This window comes from Lactuca sativa, chromosome 4 (genome assembly GCF_002870075.4).
Source record: "Lactuca sativa cultivar Salinas chromosome 4, Lsat_Salinas_v11, whole genome shotgun sequence".
Classification (NCBI taxonomy): domain Eukaryota; kingdom Viridiplantae; phylum Streptophyta; class Magnoliopsida; order Asterales; family Asteraceae; genus Lactuca; species Lactuca sativa.
The window spans coordinates 358,289,453-358,315,176 of record NC_056626.2 but is presented as its reverse complement, the minus strand read 5'-3'; the positions used below and the strand labels follow the sequence as shown (position 1 = coordinate 358,315,176).

The 25,724-nt window shown below is 32.2% G+C and overlaps 1 protein-coding gene across 1 annotated transcript; it reads left to right on the top strand.

The window, feature by feature from the left end:
• Positions 1 to 17,897: 17,897 nt before the first annotated feature.
• On the top strand, positions 17,898 to 19,379 carry LOC128133714 (protein FAR1-RELATED SEQUENCE 4-like). Its single transcript, XM_052771238.1, has 3 exons — positions 17,898 to 18,308; positions 18,758 to 18,946; positions 19,029 to 19,379. The coding sequence occupies exons 1-3, from the start codon at positions 17,898 to 17,900 to the stop codon at positions 19,377 to 19,379; spliced, it is 951 nt and encodes a 316-aa protein (XP_052627198.1).
• Positions 19,380 to 25,724: the final 6,345 nt, after the last annotated feature.

Sequence of the window (25,724 nt, the reverse complement as noted above, 5' to 3'; positions counted from 1 at the left end):
AGAACTTATAATATATTAATAAACCACAAGTGTTATTTCTCTCATTTAGTCTATCCAAATGCATGATGCCACGCAACCCAAATGGAACATGCCGGGTCGGGTCAAGTACATACCAAATATAGTTATGGATTTAGACACCTTATCCAACAGTCTCCCACTTGGATAAGTCTAATAACTATATATGTAAGTATGACTTTAGGAACCGATCAGCCATCGTAGCTCTTTCAAGGTTTCTCATAACTAAGAAGATGATGCGCCATTTAAGATAAGTGATCATATAATCCTCTGTTCTAGATATCAGTTGGGCAAATATGTGGAACAATGTCTTACTTATAGTACAACAGTTTGTTTCCCAATTTCTGATTTGTTTGACATAGATCTAAATTGAACACATCAATTTGATTTTGACTGGGCCCGGTACATAGGTCAAAACAAAATCATCGAGGGGCCGAAATATCACTTCTAATCCAAGAAGGAACAGATAAACTTCGAATCATATGCTTATTCTACTACTTGTTGAATCACACACAAAAGTACGTTTTATAACATCGAGTTACCAATGCGGTTTCGTACGATCAATGCATAACCAACTCATAGGAAACAAGTCATATCTCTAGGTTTGAAGACTTATATGATATTACCATCTCACGATCAATCGAGATAAATTCCATGAAGTGATACCAGTGAGCGTGGGTTGAGTCCAATGCTCAGAACTTATGAGCACTCATCAGTGTTGTAGCCCTGTCCAACAACTTAGACCTCTGCAACCAACCCATGACAGTCTTGATTCATACCTACTTCCAACATATGACCGACTGTGGAGAATTCGAATAATATGATATAGCAAACATAATTATTCTGGAAGTTAAAACATGCAAAAGAAATATAATAAATGATTGAAAAAAGATAGCAACACTTTACTCATAAATAAACACAACTTTTATTCATCATCAAATGTTAATTACACTTTACAAATTTCAAAATTATCTAACTACTAAAACTAATATCATCGTTCAGCCCTCTGCTCCGAGCATGCTGGAGATGCTTAACCCGACTTAGTCCCTTTGTGAAGGGATATGTTGGGTTCTCATCCGATGATACCCTCTTTGCTACGAGGAGTCCTTGTTATATTCGATGTCTGATGAAATGGTATTTTCTGTCGATGGGTCTGGATCTCTTGTGATCCCTTAGTTCCTTGGCTAAGGCAACTGTTTGCTGCCTCGCTTGCTGCTATATACTCTGATTCGCAAGTTGAGTCAGCCACTGTCTCCTGATTGGAACTCTTCCAAATGATTGCTCCTCCGTTTAAGGTAAAGACCCAGCCTGACTGAGAGCAGAAATTATCCTTATCAGTCTGAAAGCTATCATCACTATACCCTACTACTCTCAAGTTATCACTCCCACCGAGGGTAAGGACACAGTCCTTAGTCCTCCGCAGGTACTTGAGGATATTCTTTATCGCAGTCCAGTGAGCCTTGCCAGGGTTCCCCTGATATCTGCTGACCATGCTCAAGGCAAAGGCTACAACAGGACGAGTGCAGGTCATAGCATACATGATCGGGTCTACTACAGAAGCATAAGGTACACGACTCATTTCTGCTATCTCAGCCTCAGTACTCGGGCTCTGAGTTTTACTCACCCTAGCGTTACTCTGGATGGGTAACTCTCCTTTCTTGGAGTCCTCCATGGATACAGTACCAAAAAGCTAACTATACTCCCCCTAGCCTTGACATAGACACAAGATTCATCTTCACTCCTTGAAAAGCCAAATTCTTTGACTTTCTCATCAAAGCAAAGATTCCATCTCCGAGGTGCCCGTTTCAATCCATAAATGGATTTCTCGAGCTTACACACTCTATTAGGGTACTCTGTACTGACAAAACCCTCGGGCTGACACATGTAAACATCTTCAGCCAAACTTCCATTAAGGAAGGCAGTTTTGACATCCATTTGCCATATTTCGTAATCATGAAATGTAGCGATGGCTAACAGGATCCTAATGGACTCAATCTTTACTACTGGTGAAAAGGTCTCATCATAATCAACTCCCGGAGTTTGAGAAAAGCCCTTTGCAACCAGTCGCCCCTTATATGTGTGTACATTACCATCCATGTCAGTCTTCTTCTTTAAGATCTATTTGCACCCAACTGTCTTATGACCTGGTACATTGTCAACCAAGTTCCAAACTTGATTGTCATACATGGACTGTATCTCGCTGTCCATTGCCACTTTCCATTTAGCAGACCCGGGGCTTGCCATGGCTTCCGCGTAGCTGTTAGGTTCATCTAGACTTACCAATGTCTCATCACTGATAAGTGTCCCACCTTCCGTAGTAATATGGAAACCATAGTAGTGCTCAGGTGCATTCCTAACCCTTGTGGAACACCTCAGAGGTACATACTTGTCAATTAGCTCAACAGGAGTTTCCTCCTCAGGTTGAGTGCTAGGGTTTGAAGTTCCTTCACCACTTGACTCTTGAATTTCTTCAAGGTCAATTTTCCTCCCACTGTTTCCTTGGCAATGAAATCTCTCTCTCTCTCTCTCTCTCTCTCTCTCTCTTTCTCAAGACACCCCTCCTTACTACAAAGACCACATTGTCACTAGGTCTGTAGAAGAGGTAAACAAAGGATTTATGTGGTTAGCCGATGAAAATACACCTCTCACTTAGAGGTCTGAGCTTATCATGAGTCTTTCCTCTCACGAAAGCCTCGCAACCCCAAATCTTGATGTGGTCTAGTTTGGGAACTTTACCAGTCCACATCTCATGAGGAGTTTTGGCAACTTTTTTTTTGTAGGGACCAGATTAAGGATATGGGCGGCAGTCTCTAAGGCATACCACCAAAATGAGATTGGTAGCGAAGCTCGACTCATCATGGAACGAACCATATCCAACAAGGTTCGATTGCACTTCTCAGCCACACCATTGAGCTATGGTGTCCTGGGAGGTGTCAATTGTGAGATAATCCCACATTCCTTTAGATAGTCGAGGAACTCTATACTAAGATACTCACCACCACGATCGGATCTAAGCATCTTAATGTTCCTACCCAATTGATTCTCTACTTCCTGTTTAAACTCTTTAAACCTTTAAAAAGTCTATGACTTATGATTAATTAAATAGACATATCCATATCTACTATAATCATCAGTAAAAGCCAAATAATAATGATTAACATCCCTTGTGGCAGATTTGAAGGGTCTACACACATCCGTGTGCACTAGATCCAATAAACCTTCACCCCTAGCACAAGAACCAGCGAAGGGTGACTTTGTCATTTTTCCAAGTAAGCATGATTCACAACTATCATCTAACTTTAGGTCAAATTACTCCATGACTCCATCCTTTTGGTGTTGGCCTATGCGTTTCTTGTTCACATGTCCAAGACGATAATGCCATAATGATGCTTTATCCAAGTTATTATTATATGAAGAATCAATACACAACACATTATTTCCTAGATTATCTACAATAGATACAGCTTCATACACACCATCACAAGGTAATGCTTTAAAATAAAGAACATTATTTAAGAAATCATTTATTCCACCAATTTCATTATCAAAAGAAAAGATATACCCTTGTCTGTAAAAAAGCATGAAAGGAAATAATATTTCTTGCCATTTCTGGCAAATAACAACATTTATTCAAATCTAAAGTAAACCCACTACTTAGCACGGAAGAATAAACTCTGATCTTGGTGATAGGTGAAGCTTTCCTATTCCCCATGATCAAGTTTATCTTTCCATGCTCCACATGCTCACTTCTTCTTAGTCCCTGCAAATCAGAACAGATATGAATACCACAACCGGTATCAAGGACCCAAGAGTTAGAATAGGGTGATTTATTAGATAGAATAGTGTAAATACCTGCATGGTTGGCTTTAACTTTCCCATGCTTTACATCTTTCTGGTACTTTGGGCAATTCCGCTTTCAGTGCGACTTTTCATGGCAATAGAAGCATTCGGCCTCTTTTAGGTCAGAAGAAGGAGTGACGAAACCTTTCTTGGTTCCACTTGAAGAAGAGCCATCAAGGGTCCTAGCCTTGGTACCCTTGGAAGAGCTCTTTCTCTTCTTCCCTCTACCTTTCTTGGTTCCACTTGAAGAAGAGCCATCAAAGGTCCTAGCCTTGGTACCCTTGGAAGAGCTCTTCCTCTTCTTCCCACTTGTCCTCGTAACGAGTCACTATCCTGATGTTCCAAATCCAATCTATAAAGTTGGAACCATCGACCTCCCACATAGGTTCATGGGGGAAAGGATCTAGTAGGGTTTGAGCCAGAAGCAGTGTTGTTGGAAGACATCTGAAAAGAAGAGAAAAAGTTTAGTTTAGATATAAAGATTGTCCTTAATAAAACACCCAAATGTAATATTAAGGCTAGGATCCAATCACAATATATCATAACTTAGAAGAGGTATGCCGTAATCTAAGCTATAACATATTTGAAAGGTAGGTGAATGACGATTCACCAATTTCCACCAATGAACTTTTTAAAGGCATGTTAGTATGCCCTCCAAGTTTTGAGACTGGGATACCGAGGATCATAAAATGAGGTGTGAAGTAACCATGCAAATCACTTGGTACCCTTAAATTTTATCACGCAATCGATATGCCGGTTAACCATACGCGCTCCACCGACCTATAATAAACTTTAAGTCACCCTTTACCTACCTTGTTAAGTCCAGGTTTGTGTGCTGGTTAACCACACATGCTCCACTAACGACTTAAGCTAAGTGTAAAGTGTAATTTCATGGATTAGCACCTTATTCACATTTTCCTAAAGTAATTAAGATTGGGAATTTTATAAAACATTTAGTTACTTTATAATATTCATCATACTTTTTATGAGACTTTATAAGTCCTTGTCCTACCCGTTCGGCTAACGACCCTCCACCGATCAAGGAAGTGGTGGGTGAGAGTGGACACCCATTAAACGGCCATTTTATAGGCAACAACCTTATACCCCCCTTCTAGATCGACTTCGTGAATGAGGCCTACTAATGGTAAGACGACTTGCTCTTATACATATACATACATACATACATACATATATATATATATATATATATATATATATATATATATATATATATATATATATATATAATTAACTTATAATATTATAAAGTATAAGGGTTGATTTTTAAGTTTTAAAAATCTAAGGGTTGGAACTAAAGTTTATTAAATGACTTTACATGTTCCAAAACTTGAGGGCAAGTTTTGTAACTTTACAAAACCTTTCGAATTCATAACTTATGAGTTATTAAAATGAAGACTCTTCATTTTATAACTGATGTGTTCTTTTAATGGTTTTTAACACAATGAGACTTTTGGTTATCCATAACTTGAGGACAAGGTATGGACTCCATTAAAACACATAAAGATCATGAATTAAACATTTAAACAAGTTATTCCTATGATCTATCAAAAACTCATAAGAACATGAATATCTATATCAAAATTTCAAGAACATATGAACACACATAATCATGTATTTTTGATATTAGCCATTGTAAATGGATTAGAACAACCATTACACCATCTAAAACAAGTTTTACAACACCAAAACAGTTTAGGGTAATGTTTCTAGTCCATTTCCAGTAGCAAAAGACGAAATTCTGCACTCTGCCTGGCCAACTCGTCGAGTGCACGAACTGACTCGCCGAGTTGGATGCATTTTCACTTGGACTCGTCGAGTCCTCCCCATGGACTCGCCGAGTCCCCTATGCAGACAGCTCAAAAATTGATTTTTTTTTACTATTTTGCATCAAGTATTAACAAACAAACCAGACTCTGATACCACTGATGGGTTTTGAGCATTCTAACACCCTTAAGTGTACATGCAACTTTAGAAAACCTTGGATCTATGTTTGTCTAAAATACATGCAAAATATGATTTCCAAGGTTCATAATTCTATCTAGCATACATGGGGAACTTTTAATCTAAAAGATGGCTAGAATTACATACCTTGTAGTTGATTTGATTCCTTGAAAATCTTGAGAGCCTAGCACCCCAAGTGTGATGCCTCAAATGCTTCACACAACACCAAATGCTTTGGAATAACTTTAGAGTATGTATAACACTTGTAAAAATCGGATTTCCCTCTCTTGTTCTTAGTGTAGCTGATTTTGGTGACTATCATGTTCCTTATATACTATGTCACATCTAGGGTTACACCGTGTAAACCCTAATGTGACATGAATCTTCATTTCCATGACCCATGGGTTTGTAACTCTCATGGAGCATCCTATGGGTTTAACCCAACTTAATAATCCATGGAGTCTTTTAGCCCACTATACAAGTTATGGATGATTTACATAAACAACCCATATATTTAATTAGTTATCTTTTGATCACTTAATTAATTCCAAATTAATTCTTGATCAATACTAATTAAATAATACTATTAATATATTAGAACTTATAATATATTAATAAACCACAAGTGTTATTTCTCTCATTTAGTCTATCTAAATGCATGATGCCATGCAACCCAAATGGACCATGCCAGGTCGGGTCAAGTACATACCAAATATAGTTATGGGCTTAGACACCTTATCCAACACTATGTTTACCTATGGTCCTTTCTTTTGTGAAATAGATCAGTTGAACACGACTCCAATGATGCTCATTTCACAATCCCAATCCATTTTGTAAATGTAAGAATACGAAACTCTTGCCATTTACTATAATATGTTAGATTCTAAACTTATATGCAATGATTCTCTTGTAATGACTAAGCACAAAAGTCACAAAGACTTGGCAACATACATTACAAAGTATTCCAATGGAGATCAATTCCATGGAAACGAAGTCTCATATTTAAAGTACATTCCTTTGAACATCCTTCTTTGCATTAAGTTTTCTAATCTTATACAGATTCAGAGAATAACTTCCACCTACGGAAACAATTCCACATTTCCATTTTTACCATCACTTCTGAACAAGAGTTGCCTCTTTTCAAAATATGTCAATATGGTCGTTTCCAAAGTTTACATTATACTTCAAATTATCCACGAGCAACCAATATTTGGTAAACCTCAAATTGTCCTCGATAATTGCTTAATCATTTTAGTCATATCCGGTTCTATTCCTTTTTCCTTCTTAATGCCCTAAGCATTTGGAAAATTAGAATGGATGTAATCGATCCTATACCCGAAGCGTATGGGACACGATTCATGCTATACAAATTTTTATTTTCCATGTTCTCACAATTCGAACTGTGAAGAGGGATGCCGTAATCATAATCGAATTTTTAGAACGCCACATATGTTTGAATTTCCATATGTTGAACCATTCCAACATAACATTCATATATATCCTTGAGTAAAGTTGATTATAATCTCAACCTAAGCTTGTATAATTGGAATGAAGTATAAAATCCTCTCCCTAAATATAGCAAAACAACTTTTCAAAGCGAATTGAAACTTTTGTTTTCTATAATGAACATTGCTAACTTGCAACACGTAAAATAATAATCATGCTCCCAAAAACATGATAGTTATAAATTAACCATAATAACACTTTATGCTCCCACTAGCTTTGACTTGTACCCAGAAATCAGCTGGACTTCTAGAAATCAATACTTTATTGACTTTCTTACAAAAGTTTAGTTTTCTGATACGAGATGCTTTGATAAGACTTTATCAAAGTCATACACCTTTTCTTAGACAACTCACATGTGTGTCTAAACAATTTTAGAACTATGAAATGGGATGTCGTAATCATAGTCTCAATTATTTATACCTTTTCCATTTCTCACAAGTCTATGTTAGTGTGCCGGTTACCCACACACGCTCTACTAACGACTTAGAGAATGCAAATATCACAATTGCTATCTACTTAAAACCTACTTAGTGTAAGCATTTCCTCACCATCATTTTCATGATTCAGAGAGAAATATTATGACACTTAGATTTTCTATGGCGTAAGAGTTCCTATCCATGTGATTTTGTCATAACCATAATCATAAGACAAGGTTAGTGACAAAACCAAACTCATATGAATTGAACTTGTCTAATCTTAATTTCTTGCCACATGGCAGCGTAGGGCCTACCATTACTTCTAGGTTTTTATGGAAACAATTGAGAACTAATAGGCTCACAAGCATGGTCAACTTTTAACTGGAATAGACACAGAAATAAGAATATGTCAATACGATAGGTTACAAACCTCAAGTCGTGGGCTAGTGACTAACAATACTCTTGATTAGTTCTTGAAACTATCTCAAGATCTCTTAAGACTCCCACTGACCTCTTGACATATAAGATTCTCTTGTCAAGAACCATTCCTTGACAAAACACATATTCAAGAGTTAGTGCGGATTGTTATCAAGATAAACACTTCTCATAATTGGTCTTAGTTGGTCTTTGTTTTATCCAAAACATCACAACTTACCAATTTCAGATGTTCAAGAGTAAGAAACATGTTACTCTACATTTGATAAGTGTTATAAACCTTTCTTAGAATTATGTCACTCAAGTTACAATCTTACAATATGACTCTCAGACTTTATTTTTTGAAACGAAGTATGATTTATCTTTTGATTTAACCATTTCAACAGTTCATGATTCCACTCCTTAGCCAAACAAATGCACTAAGGTGTCTTTAGAGGATCAATTGTGATATGGTTTTATAATCACTAAGATAATTATAAAAAAATATACTCAAGTACTCTTCCATCTCTTTAGATTGGAGAAACTTTTACCTTTCTGCCTTATTTGATTCTTCTTATCCGTCCTGCCATACATTGAAACTTTTCCAATGTTTCAGAATTACACTTAGACTTATAAGTATAACCATATTTACTAAACTTTAGTAAATCATAACGAATTATCTTATCGATCTTTGTGGTGGATCCGACCAGTGCACAACCAAGTGTACCCAATCCTTTAGTCCTTCACTTGACTCACACATGCATGTGAGCAAGGACTTAGTCTTAATTCCCCAAAGATGAAAATTTATCATTCATCATACAATACAAGTTGCATGATTCCAAGTGTCTATCCAACTTAAACTTGGGTGATGAGACTCTTTCCTTATTTGGAAAATTGTGACACTACCACAAACGAAAGAATCAAATCCATTTTACAATATTGCTATCAATGAAATCATATAAACAACAAATTTTCACAAATGCCATTGTAAGGATACTTAAAATAAATAAAACCAAAACTTTTCTTTTATTTTAAAACTTGCAGAAAAACTTATCCTTACAATGCAAATACATATGAAAACATGTTGTTATCTATTCCTAAGCAATATATCACAACTCTTAAGCAGCAACTCAAAATTCTGATCATCAAACATTGCAATGAAAATCCATCTATTCGCGATCAAAATCAGCTTACTCTTTCTTTAAGCTTCCTTACTTTTCTATGATTCTACAATACATCAAAAATGTAATTACATTACATCATGTATTAAAAATCTCCAAATAAGAACTTATAGAGTTAGATAGTGGACTTTACCTGAAGTAGAGTCAAACCTTTTTAACTTTACCATCCTTATGATCTTTCAGGTAAAATGGGCAACTTCGCAACCAATGCCCCTTCTTTTGGCAAAAGAAACATATGGACTCTTTGGAAATGGTACACTTGATTGTCCAGACTTAGCCTTTATCTTTACCACTGAGTCAAATGACTTGACCATGGCCAATCCCTGTCCATTGAGAAGAGAAAGTTTTTCTGGACTTTCAATGTTACCATTACCAATATCCATGGAAGCATGGGAAGTAGATCTTCCAATCAAATTTGCTTTACCATTGCTACAAATCATTGCTGATTTAGTAGCATCGAGAAAATTGTAAGATCATTAAGGGTCATGTCATAGACTGTCACATAACAGTCCTTAAAGAACTCACTATATGACTTGGGGAGTGATTGAAGAACTCTATTCAACAATCAACTTCCTTAAGACTTTGACACTTAACTCTCTCGGCTTGCCAATATGTTACTTAATCTCCAAGATGTAAGCACATATAGACTTTACTTGCCAAATAGGGATTTAGTGACCTTGAACTTGTGGGTCGGGGAGAATTATTAGAGGAGGTGGAGGAAGTGAACCTCTATCCAAAAGAATGAGGAAGACCATAGTTGTCTGAACTTAGACATCTATGAGGGAGAAATTCAAGTTTCAGTTCATTTAAGTCCTTAACATAACACCCAATATGATATATTAAGGCTAGGACCCAACAAATTATTTTATAACTTGGAAGAGGGACCGTAATCCAAGCTACAAAATATTTGAAGGTAGGTAAATGACGATTTACCAATTTTCACCATGAAAAACAAAATAAATTATTAAGTTTTAATTGGATTGAAACTCCTAGATATTTTGAGATTCATTAAACTTTCAATGCTTCCCTCTCTGCTCATCCTTCCCCGTTCCTAGCTTTCCACTCCTTCCCCCGCAAGCGAAGAGGTTTCAAGATACCACACGCGCTCCACTGATCTATTATTAAACTTAAGTCACCCTTTGCCATACATTATCAGTCCCATGTTAGTGTGCCGGTTAACCAGACACGCTCCACTAATGACTTAACAAGGGTGCAAAATGTAATTTCATGGGTTAGCACCATTTCACATTTTCCTAAGTAACTAAGATTAGGAATTTATAAGTGTTTAGTTACTTAGTATTTATCATTATACTTTTAATGAAAAGAGAATTAGAGTCCTATCCTACCCGTTCGGCTAATGAACCTCCACCAGTCAAGGAAGCAGTGGGTGAGAGTGGACACCCATTAAACTGTCATTTTATAGGCAGTAACCTTAGACCCCCTTAGAGACCAGCTTCGTGAATGAGGCCTACTAACGGTAAGATTGACTTTATCTTATACATATATATATATATATATATATATATAACCATTAACTTTTAATATTATAATAGTATAAGGTTGAATTTTAAACTTTTAAAATTCTAAGATTTAATTTGGAATTAAAGTATACATGGGGAGGTAACTTTGCAAATTCCAAAAATTGAGGGAAATTTTTGAAACTTTTCAAAACTCTTAGATTTTCATAACTTATGAGTTTAATTAAGGTTTTGAAAATCTTTAATGAAGAGACTCTTGAACATCCATAACTTGAGGACAAGTTATGGAGTTCACAAAACTTTATGACAAAAAGACTCTTCATTTTGTAACCTATGGTAATTTTATGAGTTTTAAGAGTCATAAATGTGACTTTTCATATAATCTTGAAGACAAGTTACAAAAACACATTTTATGGACTACTCCTAGATCAATTTAGATTGAAAACAACCAACACATAACTTTTTTCATTAATCTAAATTAACTCATAAAACAGGGTAACACAAAAAAATTTGGTGTTCCATAACTTGAGGACAAGTTATGGAGTTCATAAAAACATTGAGATCAAATTACCAATTAACACATTAATCAAGTAAGTTTTCTATGAACAAGATCAAACTCATATGTAAAGTCAATTCATATCAACAATTTTCAAGATCTTAGCTAATCACAAAAATTAACATAACTCTTGAAACATTGACAGTTATCCTTTATTTGGATGAGAATAAACATTACCATAGTACCAAAAACAAATTTTATGGACAAAAACACTTTGTGGTAATGATTCTAATCCAAAACAGGCCAAAAAACACAAACATATGCTGTTAGGGGGTCCAACTCTTTGAGTGCATGAACAAACTCGACGAGTTGGATGCATTTGTTCATGGAGTCATCGAGTGACACACTAGACTCATCGAGTGTGCAGTCCAGACAACAAAAAGTTTTTTTTTTTTTTTCAGCTAGTTGCCTCAAGTATAATTGAAAACAACTCATGGATCTGATACCGCTGTTGGGTTTTGAGCATTCTAATGCTCTTAAGGTGTTCATGCAACCCTAAATACCTTGGATCTATGTTTTCACTAATTATACATGCAATGGAGTTTCCAAGGTATTAAACCTATAACTAGCATACAAATATCATATACCACATAAGAATCTAGTTAGGATAACATACATTATGGTGGTGATTGAAGTCTTGATGTATCTAGCCTTATGAGCTTAGCCCCAATAGTGTGGAAGCCTCAAGTGGAATCACAACACATCATGGACAAAGGAGGAACTTTGAGAGAGAATCTCCACACACCCAAAACCACCATGAACTCCAAGAATACACCAGTGTCGATTTTGGGCAATGAAGTATGTATTTATATGTGGGATTTCTAGGGTCATGGATATAACCCAAATCCATACTCATGGGTCTTATGATCCATGGTTCATGTGGCCATTTTGAGGTATAACCTTATGGCCATTGGATGACCTCTTTATCCACCCTCTGTCCAGAGAAACCCTAATCCGTGCATTCTCTTCCTTTTTGTCTGTGTGTGAGCTTAAAGGGTGAATTTTTGGTGATCTTTTGAAGGATATTGGAGTTTGAAGAGGTTTGGTTGAGAGGAAGGCTGTATATCCGGTATCTTCTTTGTTGTTAAAACCATTTTGAGGTATAAAGTCGATACATTGGTCATTTATTGCTTATATCTTCCCCTTGAAAGTTTATTGTCATTTTGGCTCATATTGGAGTCATTCTTGGGTTTGGGCATTTCTTGAAGTTGCACTTCTGATTTGGATGCTTTGTGGCTTCTTTGGGCTTAAATCTTCAAGCTTTATCATGTTATAGGCCCCCTTTATGCTTTAGACCATTGTTAGGCCTTCTTTGAGTGTTTTAACCTCTTTGTGTTATGCATGGACGTAAAGTTAGCAACTTTATGTGGCTTTCAAGCTCTTCGGTTCCGAATCTGCATTCTTGAGCGGTGGAAGGGGAGAAGGAATGAATAAGTTAAGTTGGGAAAACTCGACGACTTGTTCTAACAACTTGGCGAGTTAGCTTAAGTTTTCCTGCTATTCTGGATACTATAGGAACTCGACGATTTGTCTTGATAACTCGAAGAGTTGGCTCAGGTTTTCTCCATTTCTCAAAGTACTAAAGGATCTCGAAAAGTTGGTAGGTGCATTCGACGAGTTAGGTCAACATGGAATGTTGACCTTGACTTTGACCATGGTTGACCAAGTTTGAGTTTGAGGGTATTTTGGGTATTTGAGGTTTTGATGGGTTGGTTATGTTGGTTGTAGGCTTTGAGTAGGGAGCTAAGATTCAGAGTTAGATTTTACCATTTCATCTGCTTGTGAGGTGAGTGTTCCACACTATACTTATTGGGTCGAAGGCATCAAGGTCGGGCGTTTTGATTGTTATCCCGATTATTGCATGCATGAGTATTGTAGTGATCTGTTAGATATGTATCTTGATAATAGGATGATGTTATACTTAGTGATCTGTAAGATCTGTCTGTTTGTATGATTGTCTGGTTATATGTTTAATTGTTATGTATATGTCGACATGTTATTTGAGGGTGGGTTGAGGTGGACCTGCTTTGTGATGAAGGCCAACAGACCCTGGGCGTCCCGGATAGACTGAAGACCAGTGGGGCGTACCAGTCAGGCCGAAGGCTCGGAGAACGTTCTAGATGGCCTAAAGGCCCAAAGTGGCGTACCAATCATGCTGTTGGTTCTGTGAGCGTACTAGATAGACTGTAGGTCGGCGGGGGCATTCCAGTCAGGCTGAAGGCTCTGAATGCATGGTGTTTGTGATATTATTCTTGTTTTGGTATTATGATTGGTATTTTGGGGGAAAATCACTAAGCTTCGGGCTTACATTTTTGGATTATGTTTTAGGTACTTCTAGGATCGCGGGAAGGGGAAGGCGTGATCGTGCACCTCCTCATATTTGATTTATGGTTTATGGGATTTCTCTGATGTTGAGCTATTTTAAAAACAATTTGTAATGAATGATGGTTTATGGATTTATTTAAAAGTTTTAAAATTTTCAAAATTTTATGGATGTTACATTGGTTTTGGGTAACCGATTCAACCGGAGTTTTGAGAAATCCAGACCGTTGAATTCAAGTTAGAAGTAGACAAAAATGTGTTCAAGTCTGACCGTTATCTTCCCGAGTAATGGTCAACAAATCGGACTAGCCTAGTCGACCTAGGTTTTAAAACATTGATTTTTTAATCACAATTTTTTTTCTTGTGTACACATTTAGTTACTGAAGTTTATTTTTTTTATACAACTTACCATTTAACCCTAATATTGTTCTTCAATTTCTTGTAACAACTTGGTCGATTAATGGAGTCTCTCTTTTGTTTCAAATGTGGTAGCCTGATTTCAGAAGGATCAAGTCGAAGTCCAGTTTTCGAAGCTCAAGGCTTGAACTCATAGTCCAACTTTTTGTTTCAACTCGGTGTTTTAACAGTTTTCGGTCATCGGTTAAACCTGGCTTTTAGAAATTTTGGACGGTTCAATTCGAGTTACAAATTGACAAAAAAAAAATTCATAATTAACCTGCTCTCTTCTGAGTAACGATCAAACTAGTCCTACCAACCTAGTCAACCTTGATTTTAAAATATTGATTTTCTTAAAAGTTATATATATATATATATATATATATATATATATATATATATATATATATATATATATATATATATATATATATATATATATATAAACAGGATTATATGAGGACATTTTTTTCGATTAGTACTCGTGAGAACACTTTAAAAAATTGAAAAAAAAAATACATATCATAAAATTGAATAATTGATCAATTTTATAATCCATTATTCATTTTTTAAGATCTATGATTCAATATTAATGATCCAAAAAAAATTCTAATTTTTTTTCCGTCCAATATATTAGTATGCACGATTTGATGATTTCTTTTTTTTTTTTAATTTTTTAAAGGTGTTTTCACGTGTCCTTACCGAAAAAAGATTCATCACCAGGCCATATATATATATATATATATATATATATATATATATATATATATATATATATATATATATATATATATATATATATATATATATATTAGTAGGTGTAAAACCCGTGTATTACACAGGTTGATTAAAAAAATATTAACATGTAAATAATAAACATTTTTTAAAATAAAATTTTGAAATAAAGAATGATATTTTAAAATAAGAAACATTTTAATTGCAATTCAGTATAATATTTATTATACTTGATAATTTACATATATAAGTATAAGTATTACGTGGCTTTCTAATTTTAAAAATTAAAAAAAAAACCATAAATTGACATGTGGATATTATTTAATTAAAAGATATCATAAAATAACAAGTGTTAAAACTCATTAGAAACTGACATTTGGCAAAATTATCTTCATATATATATATATATATATATATATATATATATATATATATATATATATATATATATATATATATATATATATATATATATATATATATATATATATATATATATATATATATGGAAAAGTTCAATAGAGAACCAATATGGATCAAAGAACCAAGGAACCCATCTTAACTATCTATTTTCTTTTAATCTTGGCCATTAATCCTTAATTAACCAAAAAAAACACGGAGGGACATTTTGGTAAGTTCAGCGTCCCATCTAATATTCATGTTTGTCTCCGTTAGCGTCTTCTGTTACTGTCATTCATCTTCTCTAACACTGATCGATCCAAAATCATGCCTGTTCTTCGAAATATCAACCTTTTTTTTTTTATCCAATTTACTAATAGTTTCTTCAGATTTCAGCTAATAATCATGTATTTTTAACATCTATTTATCTTTCGTTTATGATTATTAGGTCAATTATGGACTTTGATTTTACCGGTTTTTTTCGATGCATTGTTTATCAATCTTATTTTTATTGTTATTGCACTCGTCTGATTGTCAAATTCTATTGATTTTACCGTTTAATCTTCAGATTGTTATGTTTTTTATTGTTAATTTGCTAATTTTATGTCATATGTTGAATATCCGTTTGATGTTACTGTTTTTCATTCGATCTTTTCTGTAATCATTCGTCTGTAATGCATATTCGACATTTAGATAATCAATTATATCTTGAGCATCTTCTGGCATTTAACATTTTTCCAAACTTTTAGTGATTTTGAGAATCTTATCTTATCTAGTGATTATCTTGTTTATTTGTTTCCTTTTTTGTATAATTATCAATTCTAAATTTCTAATATGTATATAAACTCCAGGTTACTGATGATTCATTTTGAGTTCTCTGAATTCTTGTTCAGATTTGCATTCAACTATTAATGAACAATAATGTAAGTTTTTTTTTTCTAAATATAAATTTCACATTTTCTATATAATGTAATAAAATAGATGTCTTTTTTGGTTTTGCAGTTCATGATCAATCATCTTCAAATATGAATATTGATCATTCAAATAGTTGTAATTCTTATTCAGATTTGCATTCAATTATTAATGAACAATCACGTAATTTTTTTTAATATAAATTTCACATTTTATGTATAATGTAATAAAATAGATGTTTTGTTTGGTTTTGCAGTTCTTGATGAATCATCTTCATGTATGAATATTAATCATTCAAATAGCAGTAATTCTCGTTATAGTTTTGATTTTGAGCTCTACAATACTGAAACTTTTAAGCTTGTTCCTTATGATAAGTTGATAAATAAGAAGCCTTTCAAAGGATTGTTGTTTGATTCGTTGGACATTGTTCTTGACTTTTACAAGACTTATGGTCAAGAATCTGCTTTTGATGTGAATATGTCAAGTCAAAAAAGATACAATGATGGCACAATTCATATTAGATATTCGACATGTAGTAGATCTGGTTTCGCGGAGTCATTCAAGAATGAAAATATTAATGTGAAATTTTCAGATGTTAAGAGAAGGAGAACTTCTTCTAAGAAGAACGGATGCCATGCTGTTTCAAAGTTCAAGAATCTCTGATGTTCTTTAATGTTCTACATTTATGAGTTTGTTGAAAAACACAACCATGAACTTGTTGTTCAAGATCAGTTGCACTTATTAAGCATTAATAGGACAATGGATTTTCTTGATGAATCTTTTATACATAAGGTTGGTACTAGTAACATTGGTGCTTCAAAAGCTTATAACTTGGTGAGTAGTATGAAGGGTGGCTTTGATTCTAGGGGAGGGACTGCAGTTGACTTTAAAAATTTTCATAGAGATTCAAATTCTAAAAATGGTGTCAAAGATTCCCAAATGGTTGTGGATATATTGACAAACAGAAAATTGTGTTTCTCTAATTTTTTGTTTGAGGTCCAAAAAGATGTTGATGATCATCTTATTGGACTTTTTTGGGTTGATGATACTTCGAAAGCCAACTATAAAGAATTTGGAGATGTACTATCTTTTGATGCTACTTATCAAACAAACAAGTAATTCCTAATCCTTATTTGTTCTTTTTATGGTATTTGTTCTTTTCAATAATACTTATAAAAAAAATTTCAGGTATTCTATGGTATTTGTTCATTTTACTGGAGTTGACTACCACAAGCGTTGTGTTACTTTTGCTGCTGGTTTATTAGCTCGTGAGACAGCAGATGCATATGTGTGGTTGCTTGAAGTGTTTCGTAAAGCATTTGTCAAGCCACCCATGATGATTGTAACAGATCAGGATTCATCAATGAAGAAAGTTGTTAATTTTGTTTTTCCTGAATCGAAGCATAGACTATGCATGTGGCACATCACTCAAAAACTTGAGGAAAATGTATATTCTTTGTTTCTTGATTCCTATATATGTTTATACCCATATAGATCATAAAGCACAATGTGAATTCACAATGTAAATTTGCATATGATGAAAGGAACAAATCTAAATCATAAATCACACTGTGAATTCATAATGTTAACCAAATGTTATGTTAGTATGAATTACATTAAATATTCAACATATGTAATGCTTCTTATGTGTTTTTTTTAGATTCCTATCGATGTTTATAACCATCCAGACTTCCAGAAGACATTTTTTGATATTATATGGAATCTTTAATGTTCTCCATAAGATTTTGAAAGTTCGTGGTCAACAATGTTAGATAAGTTTCATCTAAAAGAAAATGACTGGTTAAGGTCTGTTTTTAAAATAAGGGATTTATGGATTCCAGCTTTTATGAGAGATCTTGAACTTTCTGGTTTGATGCGAACTACTTCAAGATCAGAGAGTCTGAATTATGCTTTCTCACATTTTTTGCATCATAAATCAAATTTGGTGAAGTTCATGATGTCGTTTGATAGTGCAATGGAGAAGCAAAGGCATCAACAATCTTTATTAGATTATCAGTCCACAACTACTACCCCCAAGCTAAGGACTCCTTTGGCTATTGAAAAGCATGCATCGGAAATTTATACACATAATATTTTCTTGGACATTCAGAAAGAGTTATACAAATCTGTGTTTTATTGTGTTCAAGAATCTTTAGTTATTGAAGATGAAAGTGAAGTTTATGTTTTGAGAGATAAGAAGAAAAAAAAGTTGATTGATAAAAATTTGAATGAGGATGAAGATTCTGATGATTTTTATTGAAATAGTCTTCCTTCTCATTGTCCTAATACTCGTTACAAGGTATGTCTCTTTGTCCTAATACAGTTTATTAAATATAAAATGTAGTTTAAAAATTCACACTGTGAATGTAGGATGTTTTGCTAATTCACGGTGTGAATTTTTATAGAGTTATAAATTGGTTTGTACTTTTCATTACATTAATATGGAATATGTATTTTTTTTGTGAATTTGATTTGAAGTACATATTTATATTATAGTATTATGATTTCTAATGTCCTGTTGATTAATAATGTGAATCGATGTTAATTTGTTTAATTTTTATCGAATGGTATGATATAGAATTTCTTATTCACATATTAATTTGTTTATTAATGATAATTTTGTAGGTTGTATTTAGAAGAAGGGGTGATAGCATTAACATCAGTTGTAGCTGCATGCATTTTGTCCAGGAAGGATTGTTATGTCGTCATATGTTTTTCATATTAAATATGAAAGAGTATGACGAAATTCCATCAAATTTCATTTTGAGGAGATGGGGAAAAGATATCATAGCTGATGGATTGTTGACAAAAAAAGTACTCATATCCTCATAAAAGCAATAAAAATGAATGTTTGATTCAAGATACATATGCTATTCTTCGTTTGTCCATTAACAAGATAGCAAATAATGAGGGTGAGTTGGCTAAATATATAAAGCAACTTCAGGAGGTTGATAGTGGTATTCCTTTATGTACCTCATCAAGGGCATCTTCGAGTAGATCAGTTCACATTGAAAAAATTATTGGAGTTGCAGCACCTGATGTTGTCAACATTCATAATCCAGAGGGGATCAGAAACAAGGGATGGGCCAGTGGTAAAAGAATCAAGAGCACTAGAGAGAAAGTGATTGAGAAATCTAAAAAGGATTCTAGGTTGTGCAGTTTATGTCATAAACCAAATCATAATGCTAGGAGTTGCATTTTGAGGTTAAAGAAGTCTGATTTAGAATCTGAGGTTACAGAAGGCTGATTGTTTCTATTTTTTTCTTTTTAAGACTACTAAAATAAGATTTGATTTTTGTAATGATCATTCAATGGATAGAAATGCTGAAATATTGATGTTAATTTTGATATTCATTGTTTTAGACTTTATTTCTAATAATAGAATATATATTTTTTTCAAATTTATTGTTTTTGGTTAAAGATATTTTTTTATTGTTAGTTTTTTGAATATTTTCTAATAAAAATTTCATGCTAACGATTTAATTTATGTATATTATTAATAATCTCATATATAAAATTTTCATGTTAAAGATTGTCTTAATGTAATTTAATTCACATTGTGAATCTCAACTATTAATTGTTCTAATGATCTATATGTACGATAATTCACATTGTGAACCTCACATATAAAATATACATGTTATAATATGTATTGTAATTCACATTGTGAATCTGACATATAAAATTTTCACAAGGTTAACATATAAACAATGTAAATTTTATATATGTATTGTATTGTTATTACATTAACATTTAATCATTTAGACCAAAAGAAATGAAGTAAATGTATGAAATGACAATTTCCTTTCAATTCTTTATTCAAAGTAGAAATATAATCACTCCCCCCCACCCACACACCAATAGCATATTTTTAATAAAACATGTAATTGTATAACATACATGTAGACATTCACATGAAAATATAAACATCTTTTAAGTGTTTAGTAAAGTTTATTATATTTGATATAGAAACTAACATCAAATTGTAACATAACAAGCATGTATATGTTCTTAAAGAAATTAAAGTGCATCTAAACATATACTAATTATGAATAGAAAACTAAGTTTTAAGTTTCACACTTCTTTTTTTCAATTCTAGAAGTACTATATCCTTTCTCCCCTTTTTTCCCATCCCTTGTTGAGCAAATCTTTTATTTCTTCATTAGTCTTTTTTGCGAACTTGGCTGTTTGTGCAATGATTTTTGACCTGTATGTGTTTGCATCACTCAATAGTATCTTTGTCAAATACTTAATGCGTAAATCGTTTAACACACTTTGTTGTTGTTTTGATTCTTTTGGCAACCCACATGTCCAATTTACTGTTTTATCTCCCATATATGTCTCCATATGACACATGCAAAAAATTCCACAGTCAACATGATTATCCCTCGTGCACCAATTCATGTTCACCCTTTTTGGTTCAACACCCTCCAAAGTTGAAGCTGATTTATGATTGACCCTCATCAAGTACCTACTAAAAAGTATTTTCTGCAAAAAAGAAATTGTCATTTTCTATAATTATTAATTTATTTAGATTATTAGTCTATTAATACTTATATTTATAATGTAAATTTACTATTCTTACCAATTCATTAGGTGCATCACGATAAGCTCTAGAAAACTTTGCAACTGAATTCCTATTGTCAATGACATCAATCACTGGTTCCTCTAAGTTTATGCAGATGATGTAAAAGTGATTTTTTTGATGAACTGGTAAAAATACCTATCAGAAGTTTAATAATTTAAATTGTTAAACTTTGTTTAAAATATGTAATATATTCAACAAAAAGAACAGTTTATTACCAAGTGAACTTTTTCAAATGTCAGAAGCTCTTTGTCCTTTTTCATTGCATCTTTGATATTTGCCTCAAATTTATCAAATCTTTCATTGAAAGGGATATTTTTGTCAAATATGAACTGTCTCTACAACTTTTTTTTAATACACATCAAACTTTAAAGAGTAAATTGTTAAATTCACAATAAGGTAAATTTTAAATTTAAAATTATTCACATTGTGAATTATAATGGGATTCACTGTGTGAATTTTCTTACTTATTCAGAACTATTGAAAATTTTATTTATTATATTATAAACATTATCACGTATATAATTTTTAATTAACTTACGACCATTGATGTATCATAGAAATACCGATTCACTATAGAATTTGATTTAAGCTTTTCTTCGTAGTTCAAAATATCAGTCCAAGCATCAATGACATGTGTATGTACCCATAATCCTGGTTGCATTGTTTCAATCATTCCTCTTCCAAGCACATAACCTATCTTAGTATGAAATACCTTCTCACTTAATTTGTAATCAAATAAAACAAAAAAGCAGTTAATAGAAAATTAATTTGTATTTATATTTATATACTATTGTATTTAAATAAAAGATAACATGAATTATTACATGCTATTACCAATTCTAGAATAAACTCTATCTGATACTTTTACTTCATCTGGATCTACAAATTTTGACGCACAAACCTCTTTTTTATTATAAGGAGAAGATAGCTTCAGTGATGGTTTTTTTTAATCTTTTTCCTACTTCTCTTTTTTTTTTGTCTTCATCATCTTCAATTCCCAAGATATTATTGTCACATTCTGCTTCTTCTGAATAATAACTTTCTCCTTCATCAAGTTTTTCATATTTTATTTTTTTCTTCATGTGTTCATCTTCACTACTTTCATCTCCTTCCTGAAACTCTTGTGTTAGACCAAGACCAAGTCCAAGTGAAAAACTAGGCATTGATGATTTTCTAGTATTTTTTTTTCTTCTTTTATCATCTATTATTGTTTTTTTATTTTTTATTTTTTTGTTCTCTAAAACTTTTTACATTTTAAAAATCTTCATAATCATTAAAATTTAAAATATATTGAATAGAATCAGCAAACAGTAATTCTCTCTTCAACATCTGATGATCTTATAGCCTTGAAATTGTATTGTTGCTTCCAATCCTTTAATTCTTTTCCTTCACATTGATCAGTGTTATATATATCTTTTCCACCTAGAGGAATTCCAAGCAAATCATGAAAAAGTTCTGGTGTTATGTCTATCTTTGCATTAGGTAGATGGATTTTCATATCTGATGGATTGAATGAATTCACAACAAGACGTGCCAATTTCCCAAAAATTCCATTGGTTGCAATTCTCAACAACGATCTCAATCCCATTTCTCTAACAACTTTTTTCTGTTCTTTGTTTAAAGATTTAACGATATCATAAAACTTCTTTGGGCTCATTCTTGTTCTCAAAGATACTCTGTCATTTGGATTTATTGGCACTTTTGCCTTTTTTTCTTTGACTACTTCCGGAGTCTTTGTTTTCTTTTTCGTTTTCCTACTAGTCAGTAATTTTCATAAGCTTCTCATAATATAACATATATACTATAAAATAACTAACAATACAAGAAATTCACATGTGAATTTGTTTTGCAAAATATAATATAATACATAAAATAAACATGTGAATTTGTTTATAACTTTGTAAAGTAAACATGTAAATAGTAATAAACAAACCTGTTATTTTTTCATCAAATTCTTTCATTACAAGGCTATCATCAACTTTAATAGGAGTCACAAATTTTTTGTATTCAATCATTTTAAGTCTTGGGCTCTGTCTGATTTTTGTTCATGTTTTAACAAAATTAATAAGAATTAATTTTATAATATCAAATTCAATTATAATTTTATAAATACTAACCTTAAGTTGTTTTCTTTTCAGGTGTCTTGAAACTAGATTTGTCTTGCTCCATCGACTTTTTCGTTTTTGTTTTTTGTAATCTTGGACTCTGTCTGATTTCTGTTCAATTTTTAACAAAAAATTAAAGACAAATGATTTTATATATTAAAGTAAATTATAATTTTACAAATACTAACCTTGTGTTGTTTTCTTTTCAAGTATCTTCAAAACAGATTCATCTTGCTTCATTAGTTTTTTTGTTTGCTTCTTTTGAATCTCATCACCTTCTAAACTTTTTTCTTTTTCAACATTTTCATCAATAGTCTTTTAATCTTCATTTTTGTTAATTTATTAACTATTTCCACCACGGTTCTCCTTGCTGTTTTTTTGGTATATTTTTTTGAACCTTCAACTACACAATGTGAAATTTTTAATATAAATGTCAAAATTATAAGTAGTATTATGAAATACATGTCAAACAATATAAAATTGAGCATGTGATGATCAAATTGCAAAAACTTTTTAGAAATTCACATTGCGAATCTGTTAGGCTATGAACTATATGCAAGATTCACATTGTGAATTTATGCATTTAACAGCAAAAGAGTTTGAGGTTCACCAAGTGATGTACACATACACCTTGTGAATTTTTAAAATTATTTTGTGCATAGTGAATACAAACAAAAGTGTTGACCAACTTGAAAAAAATTAAGAGATTCACATTGTAAATCTGTGTGAATGTGAGTCATACATCCAAGATTCACATTGTGAATTTATGCATTTAACAACAAAAGAGTTTGAGGTTCACCAAGTGATGTACACATACACATGGTGAATTTTTAGAAGTATTTTGTGCATAGTGAATACAAACAAAAGTCTTGACCAACTTGAATTTTTTTTAAGAGATTCACATTGTGAATCTATGTGAATGTGAGACATACATCCAAGATTCACATTGTGAATTTATGCATTTAACAGCAAAAGAGTTTGAGGTTCACCAAGTGATGTACACATACACATGGTGAATTTTTACAATTATTTTGTGTATAGTGAATACAAAAAAAAGTGTTTGACAAACTTGAATTTTTTTTTTAAGAGATTCACATTATAAATTTGTGTGAATGTGAGACATACATCCAAGATTCACATTGTGAATTTATGCATTTAACAGCAAAAGAGTTTGAGGTTCACCAAGTGATGTACACATACACATGGTGAATTTTTAAAATTATTTTGTGCGTAGTGAATACAAACAAAAGTGTTGACAAACTTGATTTTTTTAAGAGATTCACATTGTGAATCTGTATGAATGTGAGACATACATCCAAGATTCACATTGTGAATTTATGCATAGCAAAAGAGTTTGAGGTTCACCAAGTGATGTACACATACACATGGTGAATTTTTAAAATTATTTTGTGCATAGTGAATACAAACAAAAGTGTTGACCAACTTGAATTTTTTTAAGAGATTCACATTGTGAATCTGTGTTAATGTGAGACATACATCCAAGATTCACATTGTGAATTTATGCATTTAACAACAATAGAGTTTGAGGTTCACCAAGTGATGTACACATACACATGGTGAATTTTTACAATTATTTTGTGCATATTGAATACAAACAAAAGTGTTGACCAACTTGAAAAAAAAATTAAGAGATTCACATTGTGAATCTATGTGAATGTGAGACATACATCCAAGATTCACATTGTGAATTTATGCATTTAACAACAAAAGAGTTTGAGGTTCACCAAATGATGTACACATACACATGTGGAATTTTTATAATTATTTTGTGCATAGTGAACACAAACAAAAGTGTTGACCAACTTGAATTTTTTTAAGAGATTCACATTGTGAATCTGTGTGAATGTGAGACATACATCCAAGATTCACATTGTGAATTACTTTTTTTAATAAATGTGTAGTATATTATTAGATAATTAGTTATTTTAATCTGAATGCGAATGTTCTAACTTTTTTTTTTAATCTTGAATATCTTCAATTTTTTCACTTGTAGTTGAAGGTAGAACACCATTTAGATTTCTTGTCAATTTCATTCTTTTCTTATTATCCTTTTTTCATTGATCTTTTCTTCATTTCCCCTTTTTTATTAACAAATTATTTCAAACATCAATTTCATGGTATGAAAGTTATGATTTATTCATATATTTCACAATGTGAATCTGGATTACAAATGAATTTAACATAATATTTATTCACATTGTGTATTTAGTTTGAATCAAAACATTACCAATGCATCTCTTTATAAATTTAAAATGAGAAGCACAATAAGAGATACAATATCAATTAAACATAGATGCACAATGTGAATTTCACAAGATGAAAAAATTAAATGTATATGATAAATCACCCTGTGAATTTACAATTTGAATAAATGATATGTTAAATTTATATATAACCATGATTCACTTTGTGAATTGTAAAGTAATGTAATTCTCAGAAACATTGAATCCTTTCAAAATAATCAAATGTAAATTACAAAGCACACGGGGAATTCAAAATATGAAATTAGTTTTTCAGTTTAATGGATAAACTCAGAAACCACTTAGATTCACAAAGTTTTTAGAAAATTACGGTTTGTAATTTAGATATTGATGATTTCTGTATCGATTTGAAGAAATTTATATCATTAGGTTTTTGGTAGTTATACAAATTCTCAAAAGTTCATGAAATTAGGGTTTCAATTTACTTAATAAACTCAGATTCTAGTTAGATTCACAAAGTTTTAGGAAATTTCATTTTGTAATATAGATATTCATGATATCTATATCAATTTCAAGAAATTTAAATCATTAGGTTTTCGTTATGTATACAAATTATTAAAAGTTCATCATCCGAGGGTTTCAAATCAGTCTAAAATGATTTTGTTAATAAAATAGTT